Source organism: Octopus bimaculoides, chromosome 1, assembly GCF_046866305.1.
Source record: "Octopus bimaculoides isolate indiv1 chromosome 1, ASM4686630v1, whole genome shotgun sequence".
NCBI classification, from domain to species: Eukaryota; Metazoa; Mollusca; class Cephalopoda; order Octopoda; family Octopodidae; genus Octopus; species Octopus bimaculoides.
The window spans coordinates 9260370-9277847 of record NC_142928.1 but is presented as its reverse complement, the minus strand read 5'-3'; the positions used below and the strand labels follow the sequence as shown (position 1 = coordinate 9277847).

The following is a 17478-nucleotide window of genomic DNA, read 5'->3' as shown; positions in this document are numbered from 1 at the left end:
GCAATTGTCTAATTGCAACGCATTTCTCTTGTGTGTTGACCTAAACCACTTGAGAGCCTGTAGCTTTGAATTCCGTCTGGTCCTACCGCTTTTATTATTATTATTTAGGCGGTGAGCTAGCAGAACCATTAGTACATCGGGCAGAAAGCTTAGCGGCATTTCGTCCGTCCTTACATTCTTCTCGGGGTCGATAAAATAAGTACCAGCTGAACACTGGGGTCGATGTAATAGACTGGTCCCCTCTACTAAAATTTCAAGCCTTGTGCCTTTAGTGGAAAGGATTATTGTTATTATTTTAATGAAAACTCTCAACTTATTTTGTTGGATACTTCGAGCAAAATGCTTAGCGACGTCTCATCATTTATTATTTTAGCGGAATATGGCACAGAGTCATAGATATTACAGGAGGAGGCAAGTGAACTGCACTGATCCCCAGCACACCCCTGGTATTTTTTTTATTAAAGGAAGAAGAGAAACGTCTACGATTCCATTATTCTTATTTTCTATGAAAATATTCTTTTTGGCAGAAAAAACGGTAAAAAAGAAAATATAATGAAAACAAAAACTAGAAAGTACAATCGCATGTGTTTGTGGTTTGGCAGAATAAAATATAAAGAATCATCTGTTGATGTCTGAGATATTGGTTGTTAAAGAGACAACAGGGAGGTGCCAACACCTTCAGACTGAACCTGTTGTTCCTCTCTAGAGAGAGGAACCAGTTATTTAAAGAGGAGAGTAATCATACCACCAAAATTACTTCCAAAGAATGGTTTATTGAGGAATGGAACATTCAATGAGAACAAGTTCCAGCGCGCGCACGCGCGCACACACACACACACACACACACACACACACACACACACACACACACACACACACACACACACAAATTGACATAACAAATGCTGCCTGGGTGGTTCAAAATTACCAAAATATTTTCTCAAGAAATGTCTATGCATTCTTTTTTTTTTTTTTATTCTAGCATCGTTCATGTGATTCTGGGATTAGTCTATTTTGTATAAATATTAAGAGCTGGTGATGTTACAAGAGGCTGGAATACTTCTTGTGATGCTGACTATTTAACTGGGAAGTGGGTTGATGACGTGAATTTCGTTAAGTCATCACTTAAATAATCTAAAATGCTCGACTGTTGTCTTGATTGGTTCAGTCTGTAATTGTATTAAGATGTTCCGTTGCAACATAAAAACATATTCTTAGTTTTCGGTTCAAACTAAGAACATTTATTTTCATTTGACACGCAGTTTCAAGGTTTTAATACCACTGTGTTTAAAGACTTGTGGGAGTATATAAACATGACAATATAAGTGCTATGGACATAGAGGTCGCTGGTGATGTCTTTCGACATTGCCGCCATCTTCATTACGTAGAAGATGGCGGCAATGTAATCTTCTGTCAACGGTTAACAGTGGTACAAGGCCAGAAATTTGCAGTGAAAAAAGGCAGTCCTCTGAATCTAGCAAGTACTTTACTAGTGTCTGTTTTTTAGAGGCCCTAGAGGAATGACAAGACAATTTTAGCGAGATTTGAACTCAAAACGTGATTCATAATCCAAGTAAATACTGGCATTCAATTCCATTGCCGTTTCTTGGCATCTGTAAACCGCCAACTGACTTACCTATGGCTATTGTTATTTTACCGGAGGTTTTGCTGCCGATTGGTTCTTTTCTCATTTTTAAATAAAGAGGATCAACAAAGTCGTAGTAAGTGACAGCAGCCAATGAATTGATTCCAGACGATATTGTGCTGGGAAGAGAAAGAAGAAAGGTAAAACACAAAACATTACGTTTGAAATATATTTGAGACGGAAAAAGAAAGGAGATAGGAAGCTTGACTCATGAATTTTTTTGTAAGGATAGTTATATATTTATGGAGGTTCATGACGATGATGATGATGATGATGATTATGATGCTCATCATCATCATCCACTATAGAAGGCCATCTTTACTAATATTGGTTTCAAATTATTGCACAAGGCCAGTAATTTCTGGGGAGGGGTAAGACGTTTACATCGATACCAATGTTCAACTGCTACATATTTTATCGATCCGGAAAGGATGAAAGGCAAAATCGACCTCAGTAGGATTTGAACTCAGAAAGTAAAGATGAACGAAATCTGGCCACCATTCTATATCTCTCCGTTTTAAACTTTACTAAATGTGTTTCCCAGTGTTTATATTATTTCATCCTTCGCTGCTCCATGGTCTGCCTCACTTGACTTGGACGTCCACCCCTTCTATGGCTAAACTATTAAATACCAGTAATACAATGATGTCCAATGCAATTTCTTGAAGTCTTCTCTTGAATAATCGATCTTCTATAGAATAATCAGTCTTCCATTTATATAAGAAGTCAATATTTATTTCAGCTTTCTGATTTGAGCCCCAGGCCAAGATTTAAGTCGCTGGTCGAGACTGCGATACGATTTCAGTCATTTGTAGAAGCGACTTGCAGTGTTAATATCTGAAGGAAAGGCATGAACGACTCGCTCACTTCCTTTCTTTAAAATACGACATCCTTCAATCAAAACAAACGCTAAATTCTTTTAAACCAACATAAACGATGGAAATGAATGAAAAATGTGTTTCTGTGTCTCGTGAAATCACGAAAGAAACCGTCTACTCACCTCAAAGCTCCACAGAAAATACAGGAAACAAACAAACCGGGAAGACCGCTATACTTGCCTAAGGCCTGGGTTATAAAGTGAGGTAGAATCTGTAAGAGAATGACAAAGACAAAAATTAAAGATTTGTCACAGGAACTTTTTTTGTTCTAAATATATTGGTTCCAAGTTTTGGCACGAGGCCAGAAGTTTCGGGAGGAAACTTCTGTTTCTATTATTCCCTCCTTCATATGTCCCCTTAATCCACACGCAAAACATATTGGAGGTCTACCCTCCACAACAATCCTTAATCTGGTCTCGTCTGGCAACACTAGCTCTTCCACAATCTTATGGAGGTCTGGTAGGCTTATATAGACCATTACTTCCAGCCCATGTCCCCCATCAGTTCACATCCGTAGTCTTTGGCATTTTAAAAACTACTGCTTCTTCCTCTGTATGATAGAGGATGGCTGCCACCAGCCATACCTCGTCAATTTCAAGGGTCACTCCATCTATCCTTACTCTGGCCGCACGTTTGCCACAGTAAGTAGGTAGTAGTGCCCACTCCGCTGATTTCAAGGCTATAGTGGAGTGCTTCTTTGCTTCATTTTCGTTTACGAAGCGCACATCCACCATGCCGAACTTCCGTTCTCTGGTGTAGAACGTGGTTGATTCTTTCACCTCTTTCAAACTTTCCTCTACCGCTTCTACTTTCTTCGACGCTATGTTTAGAGTTCTATAGGTGATAGTTCTCTTTTCCGTATTCTCAATAACTTCCTTGGGAGGCGTCAGTCTGAGACTATCTCCTTCCTTTCTCAACAAGGTGTATTTCTTGAAGTCCTTGTCTTTCACGAACCTGCAGTAGCTCCGCTGACAGGCTTTTGCCAGTCACCGCAGCATAACTGCCTGTTTGCACTTGTCTATTCTCCACAATAATGTTCTTCACAACTTCGCCCATAAATGGGGAAGACAAATAAAAATTCCAGCAAATTCAAGTAGCAACAATAATTCAACAATTCAAGAAATAACAGGTTTACACTAACAGGACTCACATGGAGCGCACACACTTTCTATTAAAAAACAACAACAAACGTTTCTGCTAGCTCTATATCTTTATCTGGGAATAATAGCCCCAACATAGAATGGACATTACAAGGACAGACAACACAAAACGTGGGATACATATAACGAATGATGAGTATGAAATGAAATATTCACAATGAAAGGATGAAATGACTTACGAGCCTATCCCCCCCCCCCAAGCTCGCAGTTTCATTTAATTGTTCTTTTTATACAGTTTTTAATCTGTTTTACTCTTCGGTTGTTATCTGTTCCATCAGATCCTCTGTCGTAACAACATTGAGTAGATTCTCGTAACGCACATATAATTTACTTGCTGTAATTCTTCCCGGGAACAACTCTTTATCCTTCTCCACTTTATCCTTCTCCACTTTATCCTTCTCCACTTTATCCTTCTCCACCAGTACTGCTTTTCATATTCCTCAAACATCTCTGGGTCCAATATCACTCTTATTGACCCTTTTATTATGGATATCCTTTTCTCTATCTCCATTTCTTTGGCATAATACATCACCGTTCGCAAATTAGGATTTCCATTTTGCCATACGTATCTCATCTTCTCTTCCACTCTTTCCTCTCACTCTTTAATTTTCGCCGCTTTTGCTGGATCTCTTCCACCAATATTTGCTTCCTCACCTTCTTGAGTTCGCTTCTCTTTTCCCTCTTCTTTTTCTTAGGGCTTTTTGGCGGTGAATCAACTCGTGCTCTCTTTCTCTCTGTTGCAGTTTCCCCCACCTTTTTTTCTTCTTCCATTTTTCTTCCTCCACCGCTACTTCACTCGCTACTGCTTCCTCCATCTGTACTTCTCTTAGGGGACACTTTGCCTGCATGTGTACGCTACTTCTGCATTCATAGCACACGGGCGGCATCCCCTCCACCACGACTCTCAGTCGCGTGTCATCGGGGAGCACCAACTCCTCCGCAATGTTGTGCAGATCTGGCAGGGTCACATGGGTTAAAATTTCTAACCCAAAACCCCACCAGTTGAACTCCTTTGACTTTTCAACGTTGACGATTTCTACTTCCTCCTTGCAATTAAATATTATTGCTGCTACTATCCATTCTTCATCTATCTCCGGGGGAACACTTCCTATCCTTATCCTTGCTGCTTTTCTGCCGCAGTAGATAGGCAAGAGTGCTCATTTATCTGTTCTCAGGGGTACAGTGGAATACCTTTTCGCCTCCTCTTCACTCTTAAAACGCTGTACCATATTTCCTGCCTCTCGCGTAAAACGTTGTTACCTCCTTAATTTCATTTAGACATTCCTCAATTTCATCCACCTCTGCTACCTCAATCCTCTTCGGAGCCACATTTAACGTTTTATAAATAATAATTTTCTTTTGTGCTTTTTCTACGGCTTCCTTTGGTGGAGTAACACGTAGGCAGTCTCTTTCCTTCTTAATATATTCAAAGTGCTTCTTTAAATTTTTCTTTTCCATTTTAATCTGCTTCATTTGCATTGCGTCGGCTGACAGGCCTTTGCCCGCCGCCGCTGCGTAGCTAGTAGTCTGCACACCCAACAATGGGTATAAAAGAAATTTTCGAATGTTTAACAAAAATTAATAACAGTCAAGAATTTTAACAATTTTCATTAACAACCTTCAACAACAATTCAACTCACAGTATCTCCGCTCCTATTCACAAAACACAACTTCAGAGGCCTGGGTTTAAACAGCTCACCGACTACCTCCCAAAATATTTCTTTATTGCCCACAAGGGACTAAACATAGAAGGGACAAACAAGGGATTAAGTCGATTATATCGACCCCAGTGCGTAACTGGTACTTATTTAATCGACCCCGAAAGGATGAAAGGCAAAGTTGACCTCTGCGGAATTTGAACTCAGAACGTAACGGCAGACGAAATACCGCTAAGCATTTCGCCCGGCCCGCTAACGTTTCTACCAGCTCGCTGCTTTATACACATACACACACACACACACACACACATATATATATATATATATTTTTATTGCCCACAAGGGGCTAAACACAGAGGGGATAAACAAGGACAGACAAAGGGATTAAGTCGATTACATCGACCCAGTGCGTAACTGGTACTTAATTTATCGACCCCGAAAGGATGAAAGGCAAAGTCGGCCTCGGCGGAATTTGAACTCAAAACGTAGCGGCAGACGAAATACTGCTAAGCATTTCGCCCGGCGTGCTAACGTTTCTGCCAGCTCGCCGCCTTATGCACACATATGTATTGTTGGGGCAATGTGAACAATTGTGTAACGGGTGAAGTATTGACAGAACCACTAAGTTATAGGGGAGGATGGATAAAGAGTAAATCGACTCGTTTGTTCCTCTGCCAGCTAATTATATCAACTTCGCTATCAGCTGAGTCCAAAATATTTGGTTGTGAAAGATGGAGACTAGGAATTAGATAGGCGGTCTCTACATGTTGCAGGGTTAATTTTCTGACTGAAAGCTGTACAGTTAGTTGAATTGGGTTAATGTGTTCCAGTAGGGGCTTTATGGGACGAAAAGGAATAGAAAATTAAGTAGTGAGTTGAAACTAAAATCTTAGATTTATTAATTCCGGCACAAATTAAGGACGGTTCACCCATTTGTGATGTTTTAAGGAAGGGAAGTGACTAAATGGCCGCTAAACTCAAAGAAACTGTTTTACTTACTTTGTTGTATGAATGAATAATGCGTATAGGATCGCAGTCAGCGTAATTAGCATAAATGATGAGCCCCGTGACACATAACAAGGTCAATATTAATAACGAGACTGGCATAGCAATATAGACAGAGCTGAAAGAGAAGCAAAGAATTATTAATAAACAAAATAGATTCATCACACCAATGTTTGTTTTGATGTACAGTTATAATAAAAACACATTTTACATTAATTTGATGGCTTCCTCTATACATTTGCTGAGTACAAGTTTATCATTTTCAAACAAGAATATTATTGACAGTGACTTCGAAATTTCGGCCAGCTTGTCAGGAGGCGTAGCTCTGTGGTAAGAAGCTTGCTTCCCAACCACATAGCTCCGGGTTCAGTCCCACTGTGTGGCACCTTGGGCTATAGCCTCTCCTTCTTTTATAGCCAAGGGCAAACCAAATCCTTGCGAGTGGATTTGTTAGACAGAAACTGAAAGAAGCTCGTTTTATATATATATATATATATATATATATATATATATATATATATATTTAAAAATTTATTAATGAGGGTAGAAATTGATATTGATCAATTAAAACCAGTGGTCTAGCATATTAAAAAATCCGAAGATTAAAATTATATTACATACAAGAATAAGAGGAATGACCAGCAAATGTGGATTCCTGAATGCTAGAAATAGATGCCGAATCATCCAACCACGAAAAAGAATGTTCTCAGTAGAAAAAAATCAGCGACACTACTGAGAACATTCTTTTTCGTGGTTGGATGATTCGGCATCTATTTCTAGCATTCAGGAATCCACATTTGCTGGTCATTCCTCTTATTCTTGTATATATATATTATAATATTAGGGAATGTAAAATTCCAAACATACAGGAATATTCAATTTAGTAATACCAAATTGAATTTTATAATAAATAATAGATGTATGTAAATATAATTTAGAGAAGAACCAGCGATATACAATTCAAACAATGAAGGAGACCAATCACCATCCAGATTGGTCTCCTTCATTGTTTGAAGTGTATATCGCTGGTTCTTCTCTAAATTATATATATATATATATATATATATATATATATATATATATATATATATAATATTTAAAGAGGTCAACAATTATATATCCGCTGCATCGGAAATCTGCAATGGCTCCATAACTCAGTCTTGGAGCCCTTGTAATCTCTTACAGCACTTACCTAGAGTACCTAATCGTTTAGATCATCTGTGAACTAAACCCCCATACTTTGTGTGTATGTTTGTATATATATATATATATATATATATATATATATATATATATATATATATATATGCGTGTCTTTGTGTTTATTTGTCCCCCCACAACCGATTGGCAGCCAGTGTTGGTGTGTTTATGCCCCCGTAACTTAGCGGTTCAGCATAAAAGACCGATAGAATAAGTATCAGGATAAAAGAAGTACTGGGGTCGATTCGTTCAACTAAAAATTCTTTAAGGTGGTGCTATAACAATTTTGGCACCTAAGTTTTACTTGTAAACTTTTTTCTCTCTCTCTGCGTATACACACACACACACACACACACACACACACACACACACACACACACACACACACACACACACATATATATATATATATATATATATATATATATATATATATATATATATATATGATTTGATTTAATCTAGTTTCTAGTTTTAGCTCATGAGATGTGGCCATGCTGGGGCGCCGCCATTTGGTGTTGTTACATAATTTTACGGATCTTTTTTAAAACGGGGGCCACATTTTTCATTAACGAAACACTTTGAAACTTGGAACACTGGTAGAATGTGTCATATAAAACATCTTTTTCTCTTAGTCTTCTTTAAAAAAAAAGAAATCCATAACTTATTCCATGTTAAAGTTGTCGTATTTCTGTAATTTCAACCAATCACTGACGTCCATTCAGCCGATATACATTAAGTGCCGACTACATAAACAAACGATTCTGAAACAATTAACCCTAACCCTAACCCTAACCCTAGGGTTAGGGTTAGGGTTAGGGTTAGGGTTAAAGCAAATTTAAAATGAAAAAAGCAAATAAAACGAAGGTATGGAGATTAAATACGCTTTACATCGCTTAATCAGCCAAAGGAGTCAATATAAACAACTGAATAATTGTCAGTGATTGGTTGAAATTATCGAAATAAGACAATTTTTTACATGAAATAAATTCGAATACAAAAATATTTTTCTGTTCTATAACACAAAATAGATAAGTATACGAAGTTTGAAAGTCTTTCGGTACCAAAAACACTACGTAAAACATTAATGAAAAATGTGGCCCCCGTTTTAAAATAGATCCAATTTTACTTCCCTAATTCTTTTTAGAAATTAATATTTGGTACATGAGAGAGTTTGATGCCGCTGCTCTCATCTGCACTTCCTGCTGTGAAGTTGGTTCATCTGGGACACTTGACAGTAAGAGGTCCAGTTTCGTTTTAAATACACCTACATCCCCCTCATGTAGGTCCCTCAGGTCCTTCGGGAGGATACTGAAGGGCTGTGATCCCCTAAAGCCCAGGTTGTTGCAATATCTTGTCATCTATCTTGATGGCAAATTTGGAGTCCTTGGCGCTATGCAATGGCGCCCTGTTCTAGCATTAGTGTAACTCTCGATGCCAAAGTTTGGGACAAGTCCCTCTAGGATCTTTAAAATACGATGTCCTTCTATCAAAACAAACGCTGAATTCTTTTAAACTAACATAAACGATGGATATATTTGTAGCATATGGCTTGCATTACAGACATGAATTGTTGAAGTTTCAAGTCGATGTCCAGTGAGGAGAGACATTTAGACCAGTTTAGTTTGAGGATCCCTTTCTCAATTTGTTTCCAGTTTGCCTTATGGAAGTTCAAAATTTTGAGAGTTTCTTGTAAGCTGCATGTCCATGGTTTCCTTTGGTCTATACATGGTCAGCCCTACCATGCTGTGATCCGAGAGTAGCGTCAGTGTCACTTTCACATTATGGATGAGATGCATATCGTTTGTGAAGCAGAGAGATCCAGTATGTTACCTGCCCTGGTTGGTTGGAGTATTATTTGTTCCACGTACAAAGTGTTGATGAGGTTCAGGAGGGACTTCACCTGTCCTTGTTCGCATTGCGCCATTTCTGCGAGAAAAAGGCCCTCAAGCCATCCGACATTGCGCAGATTGAAATCTCCCATAAGAAGTACACTTATGTGTTGTTCTAATGTAACTAGAACTTCTATTTTTGTAAGGCAGCCTTCAAACTTGTCTGCGTGATTCGGAGTATCAGGAGGGCGATATGTAGCACATATGACTACATCGAGTTGTCTTATATGTACAATTAGTGTGTCATATATTGAATTTGAGTGTGACAAAAGGACCTGGGGTGTGAGGTCTTCGCGGATATACATAGCAACTCCACTATGACTCCTTTTCTATCGGTCCGTAATACAACATACTGTGGTATGTGTATTTCTGCATTTGCTATACCTGGTTTCAGGTGTGTTTCCGCACGTGCTATGCATAAGGCTTGATTGCATGCAACAAGAGCTCTCAGGAAAGGAATTTTTGTCCTATTACTAAGTGTTAACAGTCTGCTGATGTTCAGTAAGAGCACCGATGTGATGTGTGTGTTCTGCCAGTGACAATTGATAATTTAAAGAAAACAGAAAATATACATAGAATAATCATTTTTTAATCATAGTGCAGTCAATTAATAAGTTCTTACATTTTTTCGACTACGTTACGTTTCGGCCAATTGTTATTGTCCATATTTGCACTTTAAAGTGCATTATGATGTTATAAAACAATAGCCTCTTCTTGGTATATTGTCTGCTATTTTTTTCACTTCTCTCGAATGGAGAATTCATTCCTACAGAATGGTAAGCTTTTAGTTCTTTTGTTTAAGTGTGTGTTGGATGTTGTTCTAAAGATAGTTCAAAACTGACATTTTAACCATATATATATATATATATATATATATATACACACACATACACACTTGTGTGTGTGTGTGTGTGTGTGTGTGTGTGTGTGTGAGTGTGTGTGCGTGTGTACACCAGTATAGTTTAAAGTGGTGTCATTTGTAAAATAACTGGAATTACTTACGCAATTGCTGCCTTTTTAGTTGGGAGAGACACAAATCTCTGAATAATCATTTGTTGGAAAGAAAATGAAGCCATTCCTGAAAATGTTGATCCGAGAACACAACTCCAGAAGGAATAGATAAGCCGTGGGTCTGGATCGAAACTGAAAAATAACATTTAAACTATGTAGGTACCTTCACACTTATTATATACATATATATATATATAGACGGTTTAGATATAGATTCAAGGTTGAATATGGTACTTATGCGTAGGCACCCGAATATCGTATCCCAAAAGGATAGGTGATCAAAATAAAAAAAATAAGCAACACGGATTTCAAAGGTAATTGCAGTACGCACGTTTCATGCTACTCCAATTTATTTAAGTAATGCGAGCATTACATTAAATGCAATATGAAGAGCAATCTTCAGCTGCACGAAAATGCAGAAAATTACTGTAGAAAAGACATATTATAAATGTGGCAACATTTCAAATCCAAGTGGGAGAGAGAATACATAAAAATCCAAATGTGAGGAAGAATACATAAATCCATCTTGACATAGCCGAGTCTATCTCTTTAGAAGTAATTGTCCCTTATGCTATCACCACTAGATAAGAAACAATAAAATCTGAGACAGTTAAAACTTTTGTCTAGAATCAATTACTAGCCTGATAGACTCGGCTATGTCAAGATGGATTTATGTATTCTTCCTCAGATTTGGATTTTTATGTATTCTCTCTCCCACTTGGATTTGAAATGTTGCCACATTTATAATATGTCTTTTCTACAGTAATTTTCTGCATTTTCGTGCAGCTGAAGATTGCTCTTCATATTGCATTTAAGGTAATGCTCGCATTACTTGAATAAATTGGAGTAGCATGAAACGTGCGTACTGCAATCACCTTTGAAATCCGTGTTGCTTATTTTTTGATATATATATATATATATATATATATATATATATATATATATATATATATATTCTTACATGCGCACATACATCTATATATATATATGTATATCTATCTATCTATCTATCTATCTATCTATCTATCTATCTATCTGTCTATCTATCTATCTATCAGTCTGTCTGTCTGTCTATCTATCTGTCTGTCTGTCTGTCTGTCTGTCTGTCTGACTCTCTCTCTCTCTCTCTCTCCCCCTCTCCCCTACACACGCATGAATGCACATAGCAGATATTCAGGAATAACAGACTTGAGTGGTCCATGGTGTCCCAAAATAATTAACTAAATGGCTTTTCTAGGTGGTGCTATCGAGTTAGTCATGACCTGGGCTGACAATGGCTGAAGCCAATCCAAGTTAACTAAGTTTTATATATATATATATATATATATATATATATATATATATATATATATATATATATATATACCTATACCTATAGATGTATGTATATATACCTATAGATGTATGTATATATGTACAGTGTGTATACCTAATAAGATTGAAGTCCTTTCTGACTATGATTATTTTATACTTTATCTATTTGTCATATTAATTCATTCAATTTCTTAAGCTAATTATTAACGTAATCATTGGTATATTCTTTCATTCATACGATACTATTTTCACTGTAACTCAATATCTAACATTTTTTACCAATTATTATCATTATACAACCTATTACCCCTCAGCCAAGGTTTATACCAATATTAGTAATTAAATGAAATTCAGTCTGTTGAGATGTTTTGGAAGAATAACATGTTAATAACATAACGACATGTCTTTTTTTTTTTTACTTATTTTCTCTTCTGACGAGATTTTGCCCCCCCCCCCCACCATAATCGTGATTAACCAGTGGAACGTTTTAGATTATTTAATTCCTAATGTCGATCTAACATCCTCGAATTGACTATATATATATATATATATATATATATATATATATATATATGTAAACAAAAACAAGAAAGTGCTTTGAGGACTTTATTATGGAAAAAAGTAAGGAAGTATTTACATTTTTATCGAAATAAGAATAAAAAAGAAGTCCCCGTTTTCACTCGTTTTAAAAAGACAATATTAGCGGTCAGCATAGAATGGAACTAAAGCGGGAGCTTGTTTGGAGTCACTAGACCTGCTAGAAATAGCAACAAAAATCTATCTAAAATTCTATACTATCAAATAAAGTCAGCCTCGGATAATTTGCTTTAGATATGCTAATATCTTAAGAAATAGATGGTGTGGTCATTTTTGAAACTAATGCAATCATGGTTCCACTTGATTTTGGCTGACCTGTGGTTAAACAAGAGCAACAGTAGCAACAACGACAACAACAACAACTCAAGAAAAATATTCAATGGAAGAATGTCTTGTTCAAATAGAGAAAAGAGCCCCTTCACGGATTCACTGGATTTCTTCATCGGTATTTCGTTAATTGATGTCGTTAATGAGACTTCTAGCCCTGATTAACTCACTGGATCCTTCCATATCTTAAATATATTGCATTAACTATGCCATCGAACAACAATAAGCACAACATCTCAGATTAAACATTTCATACAGCAGCCGATAGCGTATTCTTAGGGACCAAACCAACAGCGACCGGTCTTCCAAGCCTCATTAAAATTTAGTTGTATTTCAAGAATCGATACTCACTCAAAATATGGCCATCGATCTCCTTCCGATATTATTCTGGAAACTTCGCTCGTTCCTCCGGCGTTTTGTATCCCAATCACAACGGTAACGATTAATGATGTGATCATCACGATAATCTGGAATACATCGGTCCAAATAACGGCACGTAAACCACCCTACAACAAAAACAACAACAAAATGTATTAATTTTTTAAAAAATTGTTTTAGAGGTGTTAGATAGAAGATATGCTGCTGCCAACGGGCAACGACGCAGCCATACACACACACATACACACATACACACATTTATATTATTTAAACTGAATTCCGTTCTTGTATCTGGAGTTTTACGTAACATCGATCATCAGTTAAAAAATGAACTTCACGCAGCACCATCTTTGTGTAGCAGCAGCAGCAGCAGCAGCAGCAATAGTAGTAGTAGAAGTAGTAGTAGTAGTAGTTACAGTGAAGTGAATGTCATTAGTGGCAGTATATTTAATATTAGATGCAATCAAATTGTCTGGAAACTGGCATGATGCTTTGATGACTGACACGGTAGAATGATTGACTCTATTGTATTAAAGCGAGTACCTTGATCTTCTGGGTTCAAATTCTGCCTCAGTCAACTTTCATATTTCTAGGAGCGATAAAATATGTCCCTATTTTGTATTGGGGTCGACTTAAATGATCGTATTTTCCCCTCCGTGCCAGATACTGCCCCAGTGTTAGATATCAATGTCATGTTTTTTTTTTTGGGGTGCATTAAAAATTTTATAAATCAATAAGCAATAAACAACAATAAAAAATATAAAGAATTAATAAAAGAACAAAGATAAAAATTTGAAAAGGAACAAAAAAAGAAAGAAAGAAAATAAGAAATAGAAGTGAATTTGCTCGATCAGTGTTTCCATGGAGACTTGCTTAATGGTACTTACAATGGCTGTGTATAATGTGCAGACAATTCCTGTCAAGGCGATAGCAACAGACGTAGGCATCCCGGTTGCTAGGGTAACAACAAAAAATGGAATACAATAGGATAAATTTCGAAATAAATAAAATAAGAAATATAAAGGAAAACAATTTTATGCTTAAAAGAAAAAGAAAAAAAAAAAAAGGAAACGATGGGGTTAAAATTGACGCCAAACCTTGGAAAATCAACAGCAGCAGCAGTGAACGAGGGAGTCTCTACGAAGTCACCCGACGCGCTAGAAACAGAAGTTAGTTCTCCCTCCCACGAATGTCTTAAATAAATAAATGATCAATGTTGTTTGATATACAGAAAGACAGGATGGTCTCGGCTGGAAACCTTTGAGAAGGACAGATGTAGGGCTAAACAACAACAACAACAACAACAACAACAACAACAACAGCAGCAGCAGCAGCAGCAGCAGCAGCAGCAGCAGCAGCGACATACTGTTGTCAATGACAACAAAATCAACAATTATAATTGTACAATAGAGAAAAACAGCAAAGACAACAGCACTGATAACATAAACAACAAACAGGATTTCGTGATGTTCATGCATTTATGTGAAATGGTTATCATAGCAATTCTATGATGGCTGTAAACGGACAACATGGGTCCAAATCGCTGAAAGGAAATTGTCCCTTTTGTCATAGTGCGGAGCACGTGACTTAGAGTATTATGGGATTTAAAGAAGGAATGGGTTGGCCGTATATATTTTTAGTATTTAGAATGAGAAGCGAACACGAACTGTGGAGAGAAATGGAGCCGATAGTGTAAGGTGTTCAGTGCACCGATCTCGACTTTCTGGCAGCTTTTAACAACTTTTACTTCTTCACAGATGCAACAGACCGATTAATGATTGAAGAACTTTGCCATTAAATCTAATCATTTTTATTAAAAACATTTGAAAAGGAAAAGATATAATTACAAGCACTTGTTTGAAAAAAGTTAAAAACAAATCAAAACTAGATATAATGATGCGACATATGAAGAGGATTCATAATAAGAAGATTGAAAAGAAAAAGAGAAATAAAATTGGGAAGAAAACAGCGAGAAGAAATAATAAAATGAAAGAAGAAAGAAAAATGATTGCAGCATGCGATGGCAAAATTCCAATGAATTAGAAAGTTGTAGACTAAAAATAATTTGAATGAAAAGTTATTTAGTGAATAAAAAAAGTATGGAAGAAGAATTAAAAAGAAATTAAAAATGGAAAAGATAATGAAAAGAAAAAATTTAGTAGACACCCGAGCGAAAATTCTCAGAAAGAAAGATCAGAATTGGTTAAATTAACATAAATAAAGGTTGTTATATCGCCGGGACCATCTGCTTGGTACAACTATGAACACACACACATTATTCAATGTGGCTTTCTTTCTTTTGTAGTTGTGTGTGATTTTGAGGAGACTAGGTTGTTATATATAACAGGTCTAGTAAAGGTAAATGTCTAAAATGTTCCAATAATTTCGGGTAATGTGAAAAAGGGAGATCAATCTTAACAGGAAAATGACTAGAGGGAATTTTTCTTGGTGGGTGTTGATGCTGGTGGATAGAATGAAATACTAGAAGTTAGTGGGGGCATCTGGGCTGCATCAAGGTAGATTATGGAAGGCGAGCTTCACTTTATGTAATCTGGAACCAACGACGATGTCCATTACGTGTGGTCGTAAGATAAATAAAAATTGATATAGATGGACAAAGGGGCGACATGAAGGAAGAACATTATCAATGACGGTAGGATGATAAAAGTTGATACAGGTGGATAAAGGAACAACAGAGGGTTGTCACTCAACATATAACGTCTGCTGACAAATTAGACAATCTATATTCCAAATAAAATCTTCCAAGGAGAAGTTTATAATTTATATGAGATATTGGTTCTAATGATGCAGAAATAATTAATAATCCCAAAAAGATTAATATGGATGACAGAAACGAGGCTTGGAAGAAAAGAAAAACAAAAACAAAAAGACAAAACATACAATATATATGTAACAAAACCTCCATGAACCAGTAACCCCTTAAACAAGTATTTTGAACCTCTATGAAGGACAATCACGCAATATCAATAAATGGTATGGTATATACAACAAAAGTACCATAAACCAAGAAACTAAGAACTCCAAAACAAGTTCATTAGTATAAGAACTAGAATTTCAATGAAAGAACTCAGAACCGTGATAACACAAAATATAAGCACATGACACCTATACACCACATCAGCTACCTAGCGGATATCATAACGGTTTTGACACCTGGCCAGTACCATTATATCCAGCAGTGTCAACAGCGTTGAAAAACATAAACACTGCCTAGAATTAATGAACCAAAAGCAAAGGCGAAACAGCAGAATACATCCAATATGTTTCTAACTGTTCATTGTTACAAATATAAACATAAATTCTTAAGCATAAATCTTTATTTACCTTTAGCTACGAAGCACCGAAAGAATATAAAAAGACAGAAATTTAATCAAAACGGATATTGCCACCCCAAGAACTCTAGAACGAACTAGCGAACTAAAAGTACTGAACAGAATTCAGTGAACATAGTCAAAAACACACGTTGCCGATGCATAGAACGGAAAAAAAATTATAATCATAGACACAATCAATCTAGAACTGTAAACGTATAGATTAGTTAAAGAACATTAACCAATAAAGATTGGTAGCCAGCAATCCTTAACGCGGATTCAATACGCGAAACAATAAAATGCAAACCAAACATAAACTGATTCAATAACACAACTGTATATTAAATACAAACCTTAATTATTGAAATGGTATATTTAACGAATATTTTCACCTATACAAAAACACACGCACACACACACACACGTGCACAAAACTATAACTATCTGCCTATCTGTCACTCTGACTGTCTATCTATCTGTCTCTCCTTATCTGTATATATATATACATATATATATATATATATATATATATATATATATATATATATATATATATATATATATATATATATGGAGATTAGATTAAAACCACAACGGACGGAGGGGATGGCCTTGAAGTTGACGATTTTAAACTAACGGAGACAACACTCGCATATCACCTGAGGAAGCACAACTAGATCTCATTATGCAAGCAAATAGTTATATAATCAAATACCTGTATTCTTGGAGAATTACGTTGCGTCGAAACAACTGTAGCGATTAAAAATAACTGTCCAACCGTACTCACTGTTGACTCCAATTTCTTCAATTTTATATATATATATATATATATATATATTAGAGGAAAAAGAACAACAAAAACCAAAGCAGGACAGGTATCTCATGTCATTTAGAATATTTAATTAGGGTAAGGTGAATTTGAAGTCTTACAGCTGTTTCTGGGATATCCCAAAAGATAGGCTACCATGCCCGTACGCTGGATATTCCGTCATCAGGGACAAGGTGGGTATGTATGGAAGTTCTAGGCAGGGAAATATATATGAGTGGAGAACCTCATGAGAAGTTCTAAGGCTTCCATGAA

The 17478-nt window shown here is 36.4% G+C and overlaps 1 protein-coding gene across 1 annotated transcript in view; it reads right to left on the bottom strand.

Annotated features, from left to right (window-relative positions):
* LOC106869958 (sodium-dependent multivitamin transporter) overlaps positions 1–17478 on the bottom strand; it is a 99794-nt gene that overhangs the window by 19376 nt on the left and 62940 nt on the right. Inside the window, exons 4-9 of the mRNA XM_052978349.2 lie at positions 13953–14020; positions 13039–13193; positions 10441–10581; positions 6341–6464; positions 2646–2734; positions 1637–1764 (exon numbers count right to left, since the gene is read on the bottom strand). Coding sequence (XP_052834309.1) covers positions 1637–1764; positions 2646–2734; positions 6341–6464; positions 10441–10581; positions 13039–13193; positions 13953–14020 — 705 coding nt within the window. The remainder of the gene's footprint in view (positions 1–1636; positions 1765–2645; positions 2735–6340; positions 6465–10440; positions 10582–13038; positions 13194–13952; positions 14021–17478) is intronic.